The following is a 21,370-nucleotide window of genomic DNA, read 5'->3' as shown; positions in this document are numbered from 1 at the left end:
CTTGATCAAAGCATTAAGGAAGAAAAAACAAAAACGAACAACAATGTCAGCTCTGTAACACTTTCAGATGTGAAAAGCAAAACGATTAAACAAACGTATATTCCAATTTTCCACAAGAAAAAAAAAAGAATAAAAACAAGACCTACTGACTATTCCCCCATCTCTCGTCTCAGAATCTAACACCTAACATCACTCGGTTTACTCTTTGTACATTGTAACTTCCAAAACCCACACAGACAAGAACAAGTAAGCAAAACACAAAAAACCCAAAAGCCAAGAATGATTTGCCGGTTTGAGGCAATGGATATATATATAAGCCAAAGCGTGTCTCCTTTTTTCTCAGAGCTTTTGGCTTGATTATGGTGCACCTGAAGAGTTCAGGGTTTCATTAGAGTCAGTTTCAACTGGTTCAGAGCCAGATGAGTTGGTTGCTGAACCTTTTTCTCTTTCTCTACCAGCTGCTGCTGCTGCATCCTCTGCTGCTGCTTCTGCCTCAGTCTTCTTAGCAAACCGGCCTCCACTAGCCCTTGCCCTTCTCATTGCGTGCTTGTGTCTTGACTCATGAAGATATGGCTGTAACAGAAGACGCCGCAAGTTATAACCGAGATACATAAGAATCTTGTAAATTCTACATACAAGTGACCTTCACTTTTAAATGACTGTCCCATGCTTAGAATCCCAACATGTGCTGCCACATTTTCATTTTTATTGTAATGAAAGTTACCTTTCTGTTGATCACTTTCCTTTCTAGCTCGGCCTTGGCACGAGCTTTTCTTCGCCTTAAAATTCCCTCGTACTGTTTCGCATTCACATAAACAGGTTCTTGTGTGATGTCAAGTGGGAGTGCTGTTCTTTCACGAGGCATTCCAAGATATGGACGAAAACCCTGCGCAAACCATACATTACTCAACAAAAATGCAACAAACAGACTTAGATGATCGAAATCACTCAACTCATAAGACATTGAGAATCGTCAAGACTTGTTAAAGGATCATTAAGGTGTCAGGTGTGAACTCCAAAAACATATCATTACTTCTAACAAACAGAACTAGTGAAGCCAGAATCATTCCAGACAGAAATTAAACCACCACAAAGAGTAATTAGTGGCAAGAGCACTCATACGTCAAACAAACACTACACCATATGAAAACTATTGTAGAGACTGAGAGAGGTTTCGAAAAGATACCAATGGCTGATGTCCATATGCTCCCATCATTCCCGCATAATATGGATCCTGGTACGGATTAGGTGGTACACAAGCCTGTAAACGTAGATTACGTTTATCATACACATTAAGAGCGCTGTACTAGCTACAGCATATTCAGTTTAACCGTTCAAGAACTGAAACATCATATATAATAAAAGACTGAGAGGAAACCAACCACATACCATGTAGTGTCCAACAAGCTCTGGTGGTTGTACAGGTTGCTGATTATGCATGCCGTGCATAGAAGCCGCCACATGTGTCGGATCACTCCCTTCCATTCCATGTTGGTCAACTGAAAAATGATTAGAGACCCATTATGTGACACGCTTCAACAACAGATAATCTCCTTTGACTTAAATGTAAACAATTACAAAGCAACAGACCAGATTGCAAAATAATCATTTGAGAATGATGGCGCTTAGCAACTACTAAACAAGTTATTGTAATCCAATCACGAGCAGAAGAATAAGCATACCAGTGACTAAAGCCAAGAAAATAAAAGACAAAACCTGAAGGGGAGGAAGTCACAGCTTGTGAATCCTTCCAAGCGGCATCGTTTTCGCCATTACCCGCACCACCACCGTCTTCAGAAGCTGAATGAACATCGTTTGATTCAGAACCATTGGGACAATCCAAAGACGAGGAGTTCGACGGAAGCACAGAAGGTCGCTCTTGTGGAATAACGCCAAAAGCGTTGGTCTTCCACCAGGGCTCAGGATACATCATCGGCTGCTGCTGCTGCTGCTGATCAGCATGGTGATGATTGGCTTCCTCTTCGTTCCCTCTCCCCGATTTCGATTGCATCTCTTCATAAATCAGGTCAAACACTCTGTTACTAACCAATCCAAAAACCGAATCAAATAAGAAAATTCAAAACGGTCTTCAGCTACAAAAAGGAGCAACCTTTGGGGCTATAAAGCAATGCCAAGAGACATGCAAAAACATAAAGGTGAGAACTTGATAACTCCCCTCAAGGTCTCGATTTTTTACAATTCAAATATATACCCATAAAGAGAGAGAAGCATACCAGAGGAAATTTTCAGTTTTTTAGCAATCGTGATGAAGATTAGAAGAGCCGTGAAGCTATGTAATCGATCACGACTTAGGCAGAGGAATGAATTAAGAAATTAAGAAAAGCAGAGAATGAGTTGGTGAAGAGACAAGTGATTCGGGATACCCGACAGCCGGCAGTGTTGTTAATCCGAGGAGGAAGGAGAAGAAGGATTAGGATTGGGCAGAAGAAAACCCTAGTTTTTCTTTTTAATTTTGGGAATTTTCTTTCCTTCGTTTTTTTTTCCAGAATTGTAATTTCCTTTTTATGTATTTTTATTATGATTTGATTTTAAATTCGCATAGTTTGATAAGATCACCCCCACGAAAGTAATGAACTTTTCTTACACGTGGCGAGTTCTGAAAGATGCCAGCGCGCACAGATCTGGGTTCTTCTCTGGCTGACGTTATCATTAGTTTTGAATTTTCTTTTTATTTTCTTTTCGGCAAATAAATTAGTTTTACAAGAGAAATTCGGATCCAAGTGACACGCAAGTGATCGGCTTGGAAGAGTGACACGTGGAATTTGTAGGGACCAATATACAATGACAACTTTTCATTTTTGGTAAATAATAAAATCTTTTTGGTTTCACAATGAGGAATTTGATGTTACAACTTTTATTTTAATTTTTAAAAAAATTCTTTGTTACTGCTGCCAGAAAATATTTCGTTGACACACGTGAACAAATGGTTTCGAAGTCTCTGCTCCTATGGTTACGAACTTAAGATGCTTACTAGATTTTGATCCGCGTTTTCAAAGCGCGGATTTATTATTTTTTTTTTTCAATTGATAAATATTTAGTAAATTTCATATTTCATATATTTGTGTTTTATTTTATAAAAGACTTAAATTTTTTATCGTGTTTCATTTTAAATGACTATTTATAATGAATTAAGTTGGTATAACTCTTATAAATTAATTTTATTACGTGGTTAATATTTTTAATAAAAAAAATTATATACTTTTAATAAAGATTTATACTTTTCAATGAAAAAATTCATTTTTTATGAATGCTTAAATTATATTAAGAAAAGAAAAAAAAATAATTAAGAATGGTTGAAAAAAATTATTTGAACTTGGATTCAATGGCCCAAAGGGAAAAAAAATGTGAGAATTGGATCTGATTTCTTAATCGGCCCAAATGGCCCAAGAGAGATCTGATGTGGACAATGGGCTGGATCCGAAAAAAAACCCAATATAGATGTGTTATTAATATTATTTGATTGTCTTTAATGAAACATACAATGTTAGTAAAGAAAGGGCATACTAAGGTGAAAAGGACAATAGGATCTTGTTTTAATAGTATAAATTAGTTAACTTATGGTTATGTTCGTGATGAATTCAAACAAGCTCGGATGATAAACACATGTTGGTTAATAACCTTGTTCTTGTAATAAGTTTTTTTTAAAGATTTTTAACGTTAAAACCCCTTAACTAAGTTTGTTTTGGGTAAAAATTCTCAAACTAAATATTTAATGAAAAAACCCTCAAACTAACGTTATTTAATGAATTAAACCCTAACAGGTCATAATTATTATTACTATCGGTAAATCTTTAATTTAGGGGTTTCTACATTAAGTAAACATAGTTGAGGGGTTTTACCTTTAAAAATTTTAAAAACAAAAAAAAATCAAAATTTTATAATATTATTTAAAAATTAGTAACTTTTTTTTGACAACATAAGCGAGAACTAAGTAACTGGACCGCACTATTCAGAAAGCCAAACCGAAAGTATTGAATCGACATATAACATATCTGAAGGAGAACTCCTCGTACCACTTGCAAGCTTGTCCGCCATAATATTTTGTGCTCTTGGAATATGTCTGATCCAGAAATTAGGAAAGAAAGTCTTACTGCATCTAAATTATTTATATAATTTTTGTTATATTTTCTCGGTTTTTACATTTTTAATTTATATATATATATATATGTTGATGTTAAAAACACATCAAACTCATATATTTACAATTAAAAATTAAAAATGCTAATTTTGAAAATTTAAGTTACTAATTTTTAGATAATATTATAAAATTTTGATTTTTTTGATTTTTAATGGTAAAATCCCTCAACTATATTTACTTAATGTAGAAACCCCCAAACTAAAGATTTACCGGTAGTAGGTAATTATGATTAGGGTTTACATCATTAAATAAAGTTAGTTTGAGAATTTTTACGTTAAATACTTAGTTTAGGGGTTTTTACCCAAAACAAACATAGTTGAGGGGTTTTAACATTAAAAATGTTTTTTTATGGCACATGTTTCAGTTACCTGTTTGTGACATTATAAAAATATGTTATACATGATTACAAATCCAGTTCTATGTTTTTTTTTTAAAAAAAACAGCAGCTAGAGAGGTTATGTTTTTTTTTTAATTGGGTCGAAACAGACAATCGAAGCCTCATGAGCCAAGCTAATGGGTATTAAGAATATATTGATCTTAATTTACCATGTTAAAATGGGCCGAAACACCTGCAAGCTTGACCACCGTCCAAAAGTCAGTCGCAGTACACTCTCCTTCGCATCCAACGGCTCTGATTATAAAGTATCAGATTCTTTTCATACGTGGATTTCAAACCTGTATTCCAATACCCTTAATTTCTCCCCCACGCGCCCGCCACCTTCTACCGCTTTATCCCGTCACATACGCTGCCGACCTCTTTAAACTCCCTACTCTACCTCTCACCAGCTCTTCCGGTCACACCAGTTAACTCTCTCATCCGTTTTTTTTCTTCTGTTCTTTCAAAAAAAAAAAAAAACGCTCTCTCTGTCTCCTTCTCTTAGCGAAGGTGATCGATCTTCTCCTTCTTAATTCTCCATCTAAGATTTGTTCTTTTTTATTGCATTTTATCTAGAAATGTGCTTCTGTCTTTCGGACATTATTAAGGTTTAGATTCAGTTGTGTTGTCTTCCAGATCGTACGATTTGGCCTGTGATCTTCCCACAGGTGTAAGAAGAAAAAAAGGTTGATTAGATTTGGTGACATGCTCTGTTTCTCTGCACCTAGTTATCTTCGCAACTAGCTTGTACTGGTTACTGGGTGATTGAGATTTAAGTCAATTAGTTTGGTTTCGTGGAGCTTTAAAGATTTGGATTGTGGTTGACTGTTCATTGAGTCTTCTTCTTCAGAAAAATAATTAATTTAATTAGATCCGATTGTGAAAGAATTGATCTTTGAGTCTTATTTTTTGGTAAATCTTCTGACTTTTTTAATTGTTGTTTCCATGTCAAATCGTATCCTTTTTCCTCGGTCCAAATTTTTATTTATTACAATTCAATATCATTCCTTATTTGCCAATTTTTGTTGACCAATTCTTTCTTCTACATGTGCAGGCGTATACACTTATTGGTTCATTCACTGGTCCTCCCTTCGTTGATCATTTTCAGATTAAGCAATGTGTGGTCTCTCTAAGAATAATTCTGAGTTGGAACATTCGTTTTCCGCCTTACTCGAGTTTGCTGCTGACAACAATGTGGAAGGCTTTAAGCATCAACTCTCTCTTGTGCCCTGCATCAACCAGATGGGTCTCTGGTACAGACGCCAGAGGTTTGTTAGGAGAATGGTTGTTGAGCAAAGAACACCCTTGATGGTTGCTTCCATATACGGAAGCGTAGACGTTGTGAAGCTCATTCTTTCTTTCCCGGAAGCCGAGTTGAATCTGGCGTCCGGTTCGGATAAAAGCACTGCTCTTCATTGCGCTGCCTCTGGTGCTTCTGCGAACTCCTTGGGTGTTGTCAAGCTTCTTCTGAGCGCAGGAGCTGATCCTAACATCCTTGATGCTCATGGGAACCGTCCTGTTGATGTTCTCGTTGCGTCTCCCCACGCTCCTGGTTTGAGAACCGTACTTGAAGAGATCTTGAAGAAAGATGAGGATCCGTCGTCTAGCTTGGGGTCGAGTCTCCGGTCTCTCTCGTCATCTCCGGAGAACGGCTCCTCTTTGCAATCTTTAGGTTCAGTCTCCTCTCCAACTAAGGTGGATGCATCAGAGAAAAAAGAGTACCCGCTTGATCCATCATTGCCTGACATCAAAAGCGGGATTTACTCAACAGACGAGTTCCGTATGTTCTCGTTTAAGATCCGTCCGTGTTCTCGAGCTTACTCCCACGACTGGACTGAGTGTCCCTTCGCGCACCCTGGCGAGAATGCGAGAAGAAGAGACCCGAGGAAGTTTCACTACACATGTGTCCCATGTCCTGATTTCAAGAAGGGTTCATGTAAGCAAGGTGACGCGTGTGAATACGCTCATGGTGTGTTTGAGTGCTGGCTTCACCCTGCTCAATACAGAACACGTTTGTGCAAAGATGGGACGAGTTGCAACCGAAGGGTTTGCTTCTTTGCTCACTTAAAGGAAGAGTTGCGTCCTTTGTACGCTTCCACAGGCTCTGGATTGCCGTCTCCTTCTTCTGCTGCCGCCACTATGGACATGGCTTCGGTTCTGAACATGTTACCAGGCTCACCATCTGCCGCTCCAATCTCTCCTTCTGCAACAATGGGTTGGCCTCAACAGAACAACATACCTGCGTTGCATCTTCCAGGAAGCAACGTGCAGTTGAGCCGTCTGAGATCTTCTCTGAACGCTAGAGATATTATTCCTTCTGAGCAACTTAGCATGATGCAAGAGTTTGAAATGCAGCGTATGTCCAGCCCACGCTTTATGAATCATCACTCTGCTCGTCCCAAGACGCTCCTGACACCTTCGAATCTAGAGGAGCTTTTCTCAGCCGAGGTTGCATCATCCCCACGCTTCTCTGATCAACTTGGCGTCTCGTCTGTTCTATCGCCTTCCCACAAATCAGCTCTTCTTAACCAGCTGCAGAGTAATAAGCAGCAGAGCATGCTTTCTCCTATCAAGACGAATATAATGTCTTCTCCAAAGAATGTGGAGCACCATTCTCCACGAGCCATGGAGCCTATTTCTCCAATGAACTCTCGGATGAAACAGCAGCTGCATCCACGTAGCCTTAGCTCCCGAGATTTTGGATCCAGTATGATGCCGACAGACTCCGGTTCGCCATTGAGTCCGTGGTCAAGCTGGGACCAGAACCATGGAAACAAGGTGGATTGGTCGGTACAGTCGGATGAGTTAGGCAGGTTAAGAAAATCTCATTCTTTGGCTAATAATAATAACTCAAACAGGGAAGCAGATGTTACATGGGTTCAGCAGCTGGTAAAAGACTCTGCTGCATCACCTAGGAACAACAACGGAGCCATGAACATGAATGGTTCGAGGCCGCTGGTTCATGGTGGTTCTAGTGTGAACCCTCCCCACAGTGAGAGCGACATTCTTGATGCGTGGCTTGAGCAGCTGCAGCTAGATCGCTAAGCTGTGAAACTGATGATGATTTGTTGTATCTTTTTACTTTCATTAAATTGATTCTTGTCTCTGTTGTAGCAAAAGGCAAGGGTTCCACTTTGCCTCTTGTTATTTTTTTTTGTATTCTCGTTTCTCTAATATATCCATTCATATTGTATGAGAAATAATAACATATTGTTTGTTTCAGTTTCAGTTTCAGCTAATAAGATTCATTCATTTCCTCCTTCCGGTTTATTCTCTTCCACTGTCTTCCGGTGTATATTCTAAAGTAGACTTCTCATCAGTATCAATATTCTTTAGGTTGGTGACTAGATTCACGTTTTACATGTGCAAAGTAACTATCAAGTAAAGGTGTGGTTGTCTCACTTAAAAACAAAATTGATGCAAGTTAAGATCTGCTTACACCTCAAAATGAGTGCGATAGAATAAACTATCGCAGAAAATCACCAGCTCAAACTCTTAAGAAAATCCTGATATCAAATCCTTAATCCTTATCAATCTAACCTCGAAGCCATTCTAAGAGATTACACATCAGTAAGGAAAAGAATGGTAACAATGGTGTACAGTTGTCCTCACCACAAGCCAATGAACTTCCACCAAGCACCGCCTACACCAAGCCAGATAAGAATGTTGACTATTGAGATCAAGAATCCATATCCCCACCATTTGGACAGCGGCACGTAGTTAGCCCCGTAGAAGATAGGCGCAGACCCGATACCGTAGTGGGTCAGTCCTCCCATCAGGTTAGAGAGGAATGCAAGAACCAAGGCTGCAAAGTAAGGTGGTGTGCCTAGAGCTGTTGAGACTGACAAAAAGGCGGTGAACATAGCCCCGATGTGAGCAGCTCCACTGGCAAAGAAGTAGTGAGTGTAGAAGTACAAGAGGACGAGGATTCCAAACGATAGTTGCCATGACAAACCCAATCCTCCAACAAACTGCAATCAACCCCAAAATAAAGTGTCAAAACTCCTTAAAGCATTCACTAACATGCAACAATCATTAACAAACCTTGACTACGGTCTGGCTGAACCACTCAATGAGCCCGTATTTGTTAAGATAACCCGCCATTGCAATGAGAGCAGCGAACCAAGTGAGTGTGTCCCATGCAACTGACTCAGCTAAGCACTCTTTCCACGTGACAACACCTGTCACAAGAAGCACTGATAATCCAAGAATGGCTGCAGTCACAGCATCTACACTCAGCTTAGCTCCAAAAATCCAAAGACCAACCTGCATCAAGGAAACAACTTTTTTAGAAAAAAGGAAGAGACTTGCGTCTAATAAAACACCAAAACACACAACTTTTTTTAACTCAAAAGCAACAAATCAAACTTTAAACAGAAGCAGAGCACTTGCTTCATCTAAATGTCTACAATCTATTGATCCACAACAGCTAATATAATCTATCTATTGAACCAAACAGTGTCAAGGAGACAAACTTGTTTAAAAAAAGGAAGATTTTGCGTCTAATAAAACACCAAAAACCAGAACTTTTTCACTCAAAGCAACTTCAAACAGAAGCAGAGACCTTGCTTCATCTAAACTAAGATGAAATGGCTACAATATATTGTATCTAAAGAGAGCTGATGAAGCAGAAAGGGGGAGACTTACAGTGAGAAACAAAGTGGCAGCCATAATCAACTCGTTCTTGGACATAGGCCCCATCTTATCAAGCTTCTCCTGAGCCAGCTTGGGAGCATCAGGGCTGCTCTTCACCGTCGGCGGATAGATAAGATACAAAAGAAACGGAACAACAATCAACGACACAATCCCCGGCACAATCGCAGCTTTCGCCCAATCAGTCCACCCAATCGTCTGCTTAATCGTGTTAAACGCCAAGTTCGCACTCAGCGGATTCGCCGCCATCGCCGTCAAGAACATAGACGAAGAGATCACCGACGTCTGGAAGCAAGTGAGCATCAGCCACGCCCCAAGCCGGTGCTCGGTCCCGTCCCCGACGTTGCTACCGCACGCGACGCAGAGAGACTTCACCAAAGGGAGGAAGATCCCGCCGGCGCGAGCCGAGACGGACGGGATCGCGGGAGCCAGGAGAGCCTCGCTGAAGACGAGGCTGTAGCCTAACCCGAGGGAGGAGCTCCCGAAGAGCCTGACGAACTGGTAGGCGACGCGGTTGCCGAGGCCGGTCTTGATGAAGCCGCGGGCGAAGAAGAAGGCGAGGGCGATGAGCCAGGGGATGGGGTCTCCGAAGGCGGAGAAGGCGGCGGCGAACGTTAGGGTTTTGGTGAGGACGGAGGCTCCGAGTCCCAGGAGAGCCACGGCGCCGAGGGGGAGCGGCTGCGTGATGATGCCGACGATGGTGGCGAGGAAGATCGCGAGGAGCTGCCACGCGCTGCGCGTGACTCCCTCGGGGACGGGGAGGAACCATATGATCACGCCGGTGGCGATCGACGCGAGGAGAGGCTTAATCGCGGCTCCTTGCCACGGCGCCGGAGCGACGGGAGCCGGAGAGGAGGCGGAGGAAGAGGCCTTGACGAGAGTCGATCTCTTGGTGAGAGCGATGTGAAGTGGAGATTTCACTGAGGAGAAGCGTGATTCGGTAGATCGAAGAGGTTTTTTCAGCAGATTGAGAGAGGAGGGAGGACGAGGAAGAAGGAGGGGGCGAGATTTGAGGGGGAAGGCGAGAGAGCAGGAGCCGGAGAGAGCGAGAGACGCCATTGTTTGTAGCGTCGGCGAGACAGTGAGGACGTGTACTTGAAGAAAACAAGTGAAGAACATAAAGGAGGAGGAGACTATCGAATGATGACCGTTGGATGATTATCGGACGGTTAGTGTAGAAAATAGAATCTACGGACAGAGATGAGTGATCTGATGAGAGTATAGTCGTGAGGTGGAAAATAGAGATCTCCGTCTTTGGTGGGTCATCCTCATCATCTATTGGCCAATGTTTTTTTTGTCTAACTCGATTGGCCAAATTTACAAACGAAAAGCCATTTGGTCTTTTCTCTCAACTTAACTTATTTTTTTTTTTTTTACTTTTCTTCTCTAATCTTATAATTTTTTTTTATCTCTAATGTAAAAAGTCTTTGATGTTAACCAAACGACAGTAAACATAGTATTTTAAAGTTTTCCATTTATTTTGTTTACTGAGCTTTGGACCATCTCTATTGTTTTTTTTTTGGTCTAAAGACCATCTCTATTGTTGTTAACTCACTTTTGATACAAATTTTATTTTATGAAACTTCTTACGATATTTTTAAAATATATTGGATGAGAAACTAGAGAGCAATTTTGAAAACATTGATTTTGTAAACATCCTTTATTTGTTTAGGTAAAATTATGTTTAAAATAAGCTTTAACTGGTAAATTATTTACACTGCTTTTTTCACTAAAACCGATACGATAACAAATATTTTCAAAGCATGGTAATAAATCATTTGTATATATCAATATTCATTTGTGTGCAATGGTCGCATATGTTTCATATTTTTCTTTTTTTTTTCTTGTTGAAAATCGGCTTCATCTGACATATTTTTTGTAACTATTCATCTAACATATTTCCAGAAGTGATTTGAAAGCTTTTCTTCTAACTTGTTTTGCACCAAGAGATAAAGACTTTGAAGGTTAGAGCAAGTGCATCAATAGGACTTTTAGAGCGGTCCTTAGAGTATTTAATTAGTTTATGTAATTTAGGACTTTGGTTAAGGACTTTTGTTAAAATGTTGATTATGGGTGGGACTTTTGATAGGTCCTTAGGTTTATAAATTTTGTTTAAACTAGTTTTTAAAATTACAAACATTTTATTAGTGGAAAAAAAATACAAAGTTCAGAAATTAAAACACACTCAATTTATTCATACAGAAGATGTTCAAATTTAGCCCATATATTTTCAATCAAATCATCTTTTAAGTTTTCATGGATTTGTCTATTCCGAAGCCTCGTTCGACGATCCATTGTAGTGCCGACATTTTCACCGATATTCGAAGGCATGTTGACGGTAAATGTATCCGGAACTTCTCTTGGTTGAAACTCAAATTTGTTATACTGAGTGAATGATGCCCATTCATCTTCGACAATCATATTATGGAGTATGATACATGCTCTCATAACATTTCCTATTTTCTCTTTATCCCATAACTTTGACGGATTTTTGACAACGACAAATCTAGCCTGAAGGACTCCGAAGGCACGTTCGACATCTTCTCGAACTGATTCTTGGGTTTGAGCAAATAATGAATGCTTCTGATTTTGTGGTAGTTGGATAGATTGAATAAAAGTCGTCCATTTCGGATAAATACCATCAGTGAGATAATATCCGAAATGGTACCGATTATCATTAACATAGAAGTTTACTTGTGGCGCGATGCCATTAATAATGTCGTCAAAAACAGGTGATCGATCAAGAATATTTAGATCGTTCATAGTACCTGGTGCTCCAAAAAACGCGTGTCATATCCAGAGGTCATACGAAGCTACCGCCTCCAACACAATTGTCGGTTTTCCGGTTCCTCGTGAGTACATTCCTTTCCAAGCCGTGGGGCAATTCTTCCACTCCCAATGCATACAGTCGATGCTTCCAAGCATCCCCAGAAATCCACGCTGTTCTCCGATATGTAGTAGTCTTTGCAGATCCTCATGTGTTGGACGTCGTAGATATTCATCGCCAAACAAGGTTATTATTCCGGCGGCAAATTTGTGCAAACATTATTAGCTTAATGGAATTTTTTTTCAAGAGTTTAAACGTTACGAATCGTCTATGCTTTCTGTTGCGAATCTTTAATTATAACAATGTCTTTGACAGGGTGAGCTGATTTGTATTCTCCTAACAGTTAACAGGGTGAGATGATTTGTATTCTTTCTACAAGTTCTTTAAATGAAAATTGACACTTTCGATTACATGAATCAACACAACCAACTTACCACAAGTTCTTTCGATTACCACAACACCTGATAGATAGATAGGGTTACATAATCCGAGTTGAACAAGATTTAACAAAACACAAGGATAATCATACATTTTCGATAAATACAAGACATATAAACCTACATACGAGCAGCTACTCCGAAGGCTATTATCACTAACACAACAACCAGAACACCTACAACTAGTTCAAACCCATTACCAAATCTAGATTTCTTTCTACCTAAGTCACAGACAATGCTCTCCAACCTAACCAATTTCTGCTCCATATCAAATTGAGGAGGGTCACTTGTGCACCAATGGCTTTGATCTCCTCTGTAGCCGCGACGTCCCACCACTTGTAGACATGGCAGTCTCTGTCCTGTTTGTTCTTGCAGGTGTATCACAATCTATCAACGAAACTATAGCAAGTAAAACAATGCAAAGGAACATTCAACTTAACCCACATTCGATACTTCATATTGACGATTCTTTGTTTCTCAAGAAACTATAGCAACTAAACACACATTCGATACTATATTGACGATTCTTTGTTCACAACACAGATTCAAAGGAGATACAACACGAAAACAAAACCCAATCATCCAAACAACAGACGGTTAGGTTCAGAGGAGGTACTAAACGAAATCAGGACTGATTTAATCTAACATGCAGATTCGATTGTTGGTTTAAACTAAATCCAGATTTCGATTCAGATATAAACTATAAACATATTCGATTTAAGGATTAAACACAACACAGATTCGAATTCGGGATCCTAACGAAGAAGAAACATACCTTCTTCAAATGAATCTACAGAGAATCCGATGATATCGAAGCTGGACAGAGATTGGGGAGAGACTGAGGAGATATTATGGAGAGATTCTGAGAGAAGTCGCCGTGATTGGAGAGAGATGTGCGACGAACCCTATCGCCAAATCAATCGCCGTCGAGAGAGGATCGGGAGAGGAAGAGTTCAGAAGAATGTCGTGTTTTGCCCTGACCGTCTCCGACCCTTCTCAAACCGCGACACGTGGCACTAAGGACGCCCATCGAACAGATCTAAGTTAACCTCCGTTGTTTTGATTTTTGGACTTTTTGATTTATTTTTTAAGCCCAAAACACTAAGAACGTCCACTAAAGACTTCGATGCTGATGCTCTTATAGAGACTTAATCTATAATGCCTTTGACATGGTGGTTATACAGCCTCTTCGTAAGTATTTTGTGCAAGATTGACCAGACCATATGCGCAAACGACAATAATTTATAATACTAATTAATTAATCTTGTATGTGTTTATTGCTTATTTTATTAAGAGATGTATCATATGTATTACATTAATCATTACATATCTCTAATCACGGAAATATTATTCGAAATACAAAAGACTCTCTAACTTTTCATCTATCTACAACAACATCTATATATATTTGCATTTGTGTGGCTAAGAATCTTGAGTATAATTCCGCAGCAGAAAAAGAATAAGATGACGTAGAAATTCATATGTTCTGTTTGAAGTTGAAGTAAAAAGAAGGAACCTCAGTGTTCATCAACTGGTCAACGTCCCAACATTCTTCCATTCTCATACGCTCAGGCACGTTTCCGGCTCCATTAGTGTTCACGTCGTCTAGCTGGTTGATAATATCTGCCTTGTACCAGTCACCTTCTTCACATTCCAAAGGTGGAAAGTAGAGTTCCCCTTGTAGCCCTGTGTTTACTCCACAGAAACCATCTGCATGAGGGGTGAAATCGTCATTAAACGAATGGTTGAACATGTGTGGCGTTGTGAATGGATTGTTGTTGGTTGGTATGTTGGTCAAAGAGGGGTTGATGAATCCCTGTTCTTGAAAGGACATGAAGCTTCCTATAATGTCTTTAAACTCCAAAGAAGAGGACGAATTTGAAGACGAATCGCTTGCGTTGGGTGATGAGGATGAGTTGTTGACGAGGTTGGATGTTTCAGACATCTTCTTTAGCCTTTTCTTTATTGTTGAGTTCCAAAAGTTTTTGATCTCGTTGTCGGTCCGACCAGGCAATCGTGCTGCAATCTGAGACCACCTACGAAATTGAAAAAATAAGAAAGTGAGAAGAGTAGTTAAATGAGACGATCGATGTCATGTTATGTAAAATTTATACAATTGCATGGTTTGCATGGGAATTAGATCGACCTAATTACTAACTGAAAACAAAGCACTACAACTACTAAAAATTACGCTATAACTATAGTTTTGACATTTTTTTTCAAACAAAAATTTCGCTAAATGATTTCACATAAAATTTGTCAATAAATTATGTTATTTATCTGTGTAAAACTTTCGACCAAAAAATAAAATCTGTGTAAAACTAACTATAAAATATTTTCTTAACAGCTATAAAATAAAAGATAACATTTTGAGTCAAAGAGCTAATTAGCTTAGTTAGGCGTGATAAAAACTTGGTTTTAGTTCGTATAAAATGTTTAGGAAAAACAATTTTAAAACGAAAGAAATTATACAATAGTAAAGATACACTTTTTATTTTAGGAAGTCATGTCCAACGTAAAGTATAAACTAAAAAATCTATGTTTCTCGAGAAGGTGACAGGGAAAAACCTTAATTATAAATGTATATAATTAGAAAATGAAAGTTGAAGTAAAACCCTAAAGAAGAGAAAAAAAGGTGCCAAAGAGACAAAAGTCGATTTCAATAAAAACAAGTGTTTTTTATTAGACGCACCCTTAATTAAGTCTTAACACCCACGATTAACGAACTTTGACCACTTACATAGTGACATAATTACATGTGAATGTCAGATGTATTCATTCCTAGTTTGGTTCTTTGCCTCTACTTTCTTATATGTTACTATTATATATTTCAGTTTTCAGTTGAGTCAATTTTTCTTCACAAACAATCATTCATCCCTCTGAATTTTAACAGTTATCGTGCCAGTGATACTCAAACCAAACCGTATCCTTCAACGTGAACTTCGATTATACATTTTACGATGATGTATCATGTATCTTATATAGTTATATTCACAATTGAGCAATACACACAGATTCTTTTTGTTAATTGCTCTGGTAAGATAGCTTTATATTCATACCGGTAGAAGAAAAAAACGTCATTTAAGATCTAATTCAACAATTTGGTTGTTGTATTAGACATAAAAATAAATTGGTTATTTTAAGGTGGACTTTTGTTCTTGATAAGTTGGTTTGGCTTTCTATGCGTTTTACTATATACCATTAACGGAAAAAAACTAAGAATGCTGATTTTCTAAATGACAGTCTATGCAATATAGTTAGCTTATTCTTTCTTTATTTGTTTTTTATTAATTGTCAACATGTAAAGTAACCAAAATGATGGCAAAAATGTTAACCTGTTGCCGAGAATGGAATGAAAACGAATGATGAGATCCTCTTCTTGAGGAGAGAAAGCGCCACGCTTAAGGTCAGGACGAAGATAGTTGATCCAACGAAGACGGCAGCTTTTGCCACATCGCTGAAGGCCTGCATTTTTAGCGACATCACTCCAGCATCCTTGCCCATTGCTTATCATATATTGCATCAGCTTTGAGTCTTCCTCTGGAGACCAAAGTCCCTTCTTCATCTTCTTTACTTGATGAGTGGCTGCAATTGCTACCTCTGGTTTCCTCATTTTTTTCTCTTAATCTTTCTCGAGGCTCGATTAATTGATGTGAACGAGTGAAGTTTGTTATATAATAGAGAGAGAAAAGAGAGAAGACTTGATGAAGGGATAATGATCATGGTGATGAAAGGGAAGGTTGTATAGTTTGCTTACAATTCTGGTAAGAAAACCATTCCTCCTTTTTAATCTCTATGATATAATATATGGTGTGTTGCTTTGTTTTAAAACATACAAAAAAACACCCGGCCCAGGCTCTTTAATTATATATTTGTGCATGTTTAATCGACAAATATTATATTGTTTGTGGTAAATAAAATACACCAACAACTAATGTATCTTTGTATATAACTAACTTAACCAAGTGAAGAAACGTTAGTTGAACGGTCATGGACTAAAACGGTTCTGAGAGAGACCAAAAATGCAAACATCAAGACAAAGGAGAAGTGCTCTTCACTTGTTCTTTTTTTTTTCTTATCTTTTTCGAATATATAAACCGTTTATATTAGTTTCTTCATTCACAAGGTATATATTACAGATATGTCGAATTCGTTAACCTGACGTATATATAGTATATGACATTAATGTATATTCATGAGCATGTCTATTTTCTATTCAAAGATATCTTCATTTTCAAGGTAAGCAAATGTTGTATTATTTCAATAATTTACGTATATATAAGCATAGTTCGATTGTATATTTAATAAGTGAACGAATGTCATAACCCTTTTTGCTTGTTTTATAGTATTACGCTTAGCCGAGCAAGAGTTTTGCTTCGGCTTCACACAACCACCTCTCGCGCACCAACACGTATACTTGAAGAAATCAAATTATTGTCATGGCGAATATATAAAACTACTTTTATACATTATTTTATATTATTACTGATATAAACGTGAGTCATATTTTTAACTTCTCGGTTTACTCTCATGATTTATAGTATTACTATATTGTGCTCACCATTCAGAAATAAGCATAACTTTTTTATACAATCATAAGTAAAATATCCACGGATAAAGTACAAAGGAAGTTTGAATATTGAATCTTGTAAATGATTTGTAATGGAGAAGGCCAAAGATCTTAAGGTAGATTTTCATTTTGTTTAAATCTTTCTGAATTTCAAGGACCTTTGTTTATATACATAAACAAAATAGCTTTTATTTTTAGAACAGCAGTTTGCGACAAGTAGATTAACATGTTAATTCTGTTTTTTGAAAATTTAATACGTTAACTATAATTAATATATTTTCGGTTAAATATGTCATTCTTCAAATCTATGAATTTAACTAAACCCTAAACCGAAGGTTAGTGTAACTCTGAACGCAGAAAAACAAACAAACCAAATTTTAGCAAAAAGAAAAACAAAAAAAAAAAGAAAAACAAACACGAAATAATCACTTAAAAATAACAATATACAGTAGTGTGATTATTGTTATTTTTCGGTTCGGGTTTTTCTTTGTTGCACTGACGTCTTTACCCGATACCCGAAGCCGACCCGAAAAACCCGAACCGAAATCCGAGCCGAAGTACCAAAATATCCGAACGGATATTAAGTTAGAAGAGATTGGATATCCGAACCCGAACAGATAATATCCGAACCCGAATAAATATCCGAAGATAACCGAACATATATATACTTACCCTTATATTTTTAGTTTACATCTTTTTTTTATATTTATATTGATGTTACACATGCTTTAAGATCATAACTACATATATATAATTATGGAGAAAATAATTTGATATTCATTTAAAATGCATGTCAAACTTTTTGTTTCATGTATTAACAAAAGTTACATTCAAAGTTTAAAAACAATACCCAAATTAATATCTATTTATTTTTGAAATATTATCTTGAAACCTATTAATCATTCAATCTATAAAAAAAAACAGTTAAGTGAAATCTATATTTTTAAATACAAGAAACTTAAAAATGAATTTTTTTTTTAAAGTCTAAATATCCGAACCCGATTCAAAATAACCGAACCCGGACTAAAAATACCCGAACCTGATCCGAAGTACAGAAATACCCGAACGAGTTCTCTATCCCTATACCGAAATATCCGAAAATTCGAAATTGTTGATCCAAACCCGAACGGATATCCGAACGCCCATCTCTAAGGTTGATCACTGTGTAGAAGTAGAAGTGTAGGGTAATGTGTATTAAACTCTATCGAGACTGTAACGGAAATCTCAAGTTTATTTATTTGAAAGGTTAATCATGCATATACAATATACATACTACCATTTTATTGAACGAAGACAAAAGTGGTTACTAACTAGGAACGCAATTATCACCCATGAGAACAGAGCCTCAAATAAAGGAAATTAACAAACAACCATTGAATCAAAGCATTAGCTTAAACTTCAATCTTACTTTACAGGGAGATGTATCTTAACCGATAATTTTATATTTGTATTATAATCTGCTTTTTCTTTATTAATATAAAAAAAGACTACGATAAAGTATTACTCACTTCGTGGGGTATCATTTTGGTGACAAAATCTAATTGGTTAATCATTATACATTTACATAAAATTCGTGATTAGATTGTTTTTGAAGAAAGAAGCACGACTTCATACTCGTTCAGTTATTTCACAATCGGACAGTTCCATTACATGATCGCCAATTGTAATCTTTAACCTAACCATCCCGTTCCGTTGGATCGTTATTAGCTGTAACTGATACTAGTTCTTAACCTAACCCCTGCCGTCCCGCTGGATTGCGACATTGTTGTTGATTAAACTCACATAAATAAATAAAAAGACGTCAGTGCAACAAAGAAGAATAACTTTTTAGCTGCTAATAATTTCACACATTTATTAGCTGTTAACAGCTAATAACTTAACAGCTAATAATTCAAAATTATGAAGCTGTTGTTTTGGTTTTATTGGACCTTTTATGTATTTGCTTTGACTTGACGCGGTGTTATATTCTTTCTTGTACCTTCTAATTTAATTAAAAAAAAAAAAAATTTGCATTCTTCATCACCCACAGCTTACAGCTAAACCGCGTCGGCCACGACGGATTCTAATCAATACAGCCACCGAGTTATTTTATTTGTTAATGGGGCACCACTAAGTACTTTGTTAATGAGGCGCTACTGATCGAGTGCTAGACTAATTCTGATACTTGTAAAAAATGGGTATTTTTGTTAAATTGTCACATTAGCCAATCTTATATATTAAAATAGAATTCACAACATTGATTCATATGTGTTTTTTTTAAAAAATGGACTTAAGGACATGATTATCGGATAAACCCCGTTTGGGTTTCTAAATTTTTTTTGTTTTTGTTTTTGTTTTATCTGATTAAAAAAAAAATTTTAAAACGGAACCAATCGCGGGCCGCCACGTGTCGTGGGGCCCGCGAAATAGTGTAACAAACGGACCGAAGCCGTTCCTTATTTCGCGAAATTTGAAGCCCGTTTTTATGAAAAGTGTGGGGTCCACTCTTTAAAAAACGCATAACATACTGCGTTAAAGATGACCTAATGAACCTATTCCTACAAAGTCATGTTACATTTAATATCTAATCTTATCATTTAAATTTTGGACATACCAAAAAAATATATTGGGGGTATCAATAATTGGATTTAAACAATAGATGATCCATTGGATTTATAGATAGTATAAATTAAATAGATATAATTTAATATTGTAATACTATACCTCTATATGCTAAATATTTAAATATTTGTCGATGTTAACTTTTAAAATTATAAAGATTTTTTTTAAACAACAAAAATCATATTATCTAACAATGATTAATCTTTACTATCTTAAACCAAGAAAACAAATTTTAAACTATATAGTTTATTTTAAAAATTAAACAAAAATAAATGTTTAATTGTTTACTCGATAATATAAATCTATGAAGAGAAAAGTTTAATTTTTTAAAAACTTTCTAAATTTGTGAAATTTTACAATATCTTTGAATATGACAATAAAACAATATTTTACTAATCTTTATATATATAGTTAACGATTTTAATAATGAAATAATAATCCGAAAAATATATATATATAAGAAGATACAAATACATGTGAAAGTTTGAAACAATATATTCAATGAAAAAAATATAAAGTAAACTTATTATGTTTTAAAAATCGATAGACACAAATATATTATAATATATACCAATTTAGAATTGAAAACAAAATATTTATATAAAAATAAATGAAAACTAAAATCCGCGCAACCGCAATCTAGACTCACGCTTAGCCAATTCTCAACCTATGTGATTATTTATAAAACCTTTTTGTGTTTAATATTTGCTGATTTTTCAGAAAGTAAAAAGCAAGTTGGAATCATAGTATGATTACTTCACTTTTTCTTAGTTAAATGTTCTTTTATTTGTATTTTGAATGAAATAAAAGGAGTAAAAAACCATATGTAAAACTCTTTCAATAAAGTAAATTACCTTTAAATCACTTTTTGGTAAGTTATTCTACATTCCCAAACATCAAACATGGCTCATAAATAATTAAATATGCATTACAAAGTTGTAATGTAATCAAGTAATTACTTCATTAGTTTCGCATCTACCTGGACTAGTAGACACTACTGCAATAATTCTGATAATTACCAATCTCACATAAGTAAGCAATCGATTTCGTACATACCTTTCTCACGTTACTTTAGAAAACTAGTCATTAATTAATTTAGTTACACATCAAAATCCAAAAGGAAAAGTAAAATAGAATAGCAAACATATGAGAAGGAAGAAAAACCCCAAAAATTGACGTACTACGCTGCGATCATCGAGCATACGCTGCAGAATCTGAATCTGTAACCGGAGGAGGTGGAGGCGGGGAGAAGTAACGGTAAGGAGAATAAGTCGTTGGAGGAAGTGGGGCTTTGTACTTGTAATGAGGAAACTTATGATTTGATGATGAAACAGAGGAGTATCCATAAGCTACGGCAATCATGGCGATGACGACTGTGAGGACCATCAAGAAGGTGAAGCGTGTCGGCCATGAACATCTCATCTTCGAATCCCAAAAGGAGAACTTAAAAAACTTTTTTGGTTTGGAGAAGGTTTTGGTCTCGTGGGTTAGCCTTAATTATATAGATAGAAGAATATTTTTTTAACAAAGTCAAAGGTTTGGTTTTAATCATATTTTAACAGCACCGGCAACCTCTCTTAATTTATTTAATTTTAACTTTAATTCTAGTCCTATTTGTTACGGGAGAAAGAGATATGAAAAGGGTGAAAATTCGTTAGAATGGGTACGGTAAAAGAGACCAACGTAATTTTCAGAAATAAATTTACAGTTAAATCAAGACAGAATGGAAAATCTACGTTGTGATTTA

The 21,370-nt window shown here is 36.7% G+C and overlaps 5 protein-coding genes across 8 annotated transcripts; 1 reads left to right on the top strand and 4 right to left on the bottom strand.

The window, feature by feature from the left end:
- Positions 1-32: 32 nt before the first annotated feature.
- Positions 33-2,535, bottom strand: LOC106372343 (nuclear transcription factor Y subunit A-1). Of its 3 annotated transcripts, none has more exons than XM_013812539.3 (6): positions 2,235-2,535; positions 1,717-2,013; positions 1,390-1,499; positions 1,187-1,261; positions 725-886; positions 33-573 (listed from the first exon to the last, which is right to left on the bottom strand). In XM_013812539.3, the coding sequence occupies exons 2-6, from the start codon at positions 2,009-2,011 to the stop codon at positions 358-360; spliced, it is 858 nt and encodes a 285-aa protein (XP_013667993.1). In that variant the 5' UTR covers positions 2,012-2,013; positions 2,235-2,535; the 3' UTR covers positions 33-357. The 3 variants fall into 3 exon arrangements, with proteins under 3 accessions (XP_013667993.1, XP_013667994.1, XP_022565883.1); XM_013812540.3 differs by having other exon boundaries at positions 1,717-2,042; positions 2,235-2,532; XM_022710162.2 differs by having other exon boundaries at positions 1,717-2,036; positions 2,235-2,532.
- Positions 2,536-4,898: 2,363 nt separating this feature from the next.
- Positions 4,899-7,794, top strand: LOC106372338 (zinc finger CCCH domain-containing protein 56). Of its 2 annotated transcripts, none has more exons than XM_013812533.3 (2): positions 4,899-5,045; positions 5,590-7,794. In XM_013812533.3, the coding sequence occupies exon 2, from the start codon at positions 5,652-5,654 to the stop codon at positions 7,578-7,580; it is 1,929 nt and encodes a 642-aa protein (XP_013667987.2). In that variant the 5' UTR covers positions 4,899-5,045; positions 5,590-5,651; the 3' UTR covers positions 7,581-7,794. The 2 variants fall into 2 exon arrangements, with proteins under 2 accessions (XP_013667987.2, XP_013667988.2); XM_013812534.3 differs by having other exon boundaries at positions 4,995-5,221.
- Positions 7,795-7,912: 118 nt separating this feature from the next.
- Positions 7,913-10,394, bottom strand: LOC106372339 (dicarboxylate transporter 1, chloroplastic). The gene is made up of 3 exons (XM_013812535.3): positions 9,183-10,394; positions 8,580-8,801; positions 7,913-8,506 (listed from the first exon to the last, which is right to left on the bottom strand). The coding sequence occupies exons 1-3, from the start codon at positions 10,305-10,307 to the stop codon at positions 8,144-8,146; spliced, it is 1,710 nt and encodes a 569-aa protein (XP_013667989.3). The 5' UTR covers positions 10,308-10,394; the 3' UTR covers positions 7,913-8,143.
- Positions 10,395-13,721: 3,327 nt separating this feature from the next.
- On the bottom strand, positions 13,722-16,148 carry LOC106370626 (transcription factor MYB46-like). Its single transcript, XM_013810620.3, has 2 exons — positions 15,788-16,148; positions 13,722-14,488 (listed from the first exon to the last, which is right to left on the bottom strand). The coding sequence occupies exons 1-2, from the start codon at positions 16,063-16,065 to the stop codon at positions 13,930-13,932; spliced, it is 837 nt and encodes a 278-aa protein (XP_013666074.1). The 5' UTR covers positions 16,066-16,148; the 3' UTR covers positions 13,722-13,929.
- A 4,519-nt stretch (positions 16,149-20,667) lies between these two features.
- Positions 20,668-21,228, bottom strand: BNACNNG61420D. The gene has a single exon (XM_013810619.3). It carries the CDS (start codon positions 21,043-21,045, stop codon positions 20,815-20,817), a length of 231 nt encoding a protein of 76 aa, XP_013666073.1. The 5' UTR covers positions 21,046-21,228; the 3' UTR covers positions 20,668-20,814.
- Between the last annotated feature and the right edge of the window lie 142 nt (positions 21,229-21,370).

This window comes from Brassica napus, chromosome C9 (assembly GCF_020379485.1).
Source record: "Brassica napus cultivar Da-Ae chromosome C9, Da-Ae, whole genome shotgun sequence".
Classification (NCBI taxonomy): Eukaryota; Viridiplantae; Streptophyta; class Magnoliopsida; order Brassicales; family Brassicaceae; genus Brassica; species Brassica napus.
The sequence above is the reverse complement of the archived record's forward strand: the minus strand, read 5'-3'. Positions and strand labels throughout refer to the sequence as shown.

Coding starts and splice junctions, on each gene's coding strand:
- BNACNNG61420D (XM_013810619.3), bottom strand. CDS start 21,045: ATGAGATGTTCATGGCCGACACGCTTCACCTTCTTGATGGTCCTCACA.
- LOC106370626 (XM_013810620.3), bottom strand. CDS start 16,065: ATGAGGAAACCAGAGGTAGCAATTGCAGCCACTCATCAAGTAAAGAAG. Junction 14,489..15,787: donor CATTCCATTCTCGGCAACAG/GTTAACATTTTT, acceptor TCAATTTCGTAG/GTGGTCTCAGATTGCAGCAC.
- LOC106372339 (XM_013812535.3), bottom strand. CDS start 10,307: ATGTTCTTCACTTGTTTTCTTCAAGTACACGTCCTCACTGTCTCGCCG. Junction 8,802..9,182: donor CTGCCACTTTGTTTCTCACT/GTAAGTCTCCCC, acceptor TCCTTGATGCAG/GTTGGTCTTTGGATTTTTGG. Junction 8,507..8,579: donor TCAGCCAGACCGTAGTCAAG/GTTTGTTAATGA, acceptor GGTTGATTGCAG/TTTGTTGGAGGATTGGGTTT.
- LOC106372343 (XM_013812539.3), bottom strand. CDS start 2,011: ATGCAATCGAAATCGGGGAGAGGGAACGAAGAGGAAGCCAATCATCAC. Junction 1,500..1,716: donor TGTGACTTCCTCCCCTTCAG/GTTTTGTCTTTT, acceptor ATCATTTTTCAG/TTGACCAACATGGAATGGAA. Junction 887..1,186: donor CATATGGACATCAGCCATTG/GTATCTTTTCGA, acceptor TGGTTTGCGCAG/GGTTTTCGTCCATATCTTGG.
- LOC106372338 (XM_013812533.3), top strand. CDS start 5,652: ATGTGTGGTCTCTCTAAGAATAATTCTGAGTTGGAACATTCGTTTTCC.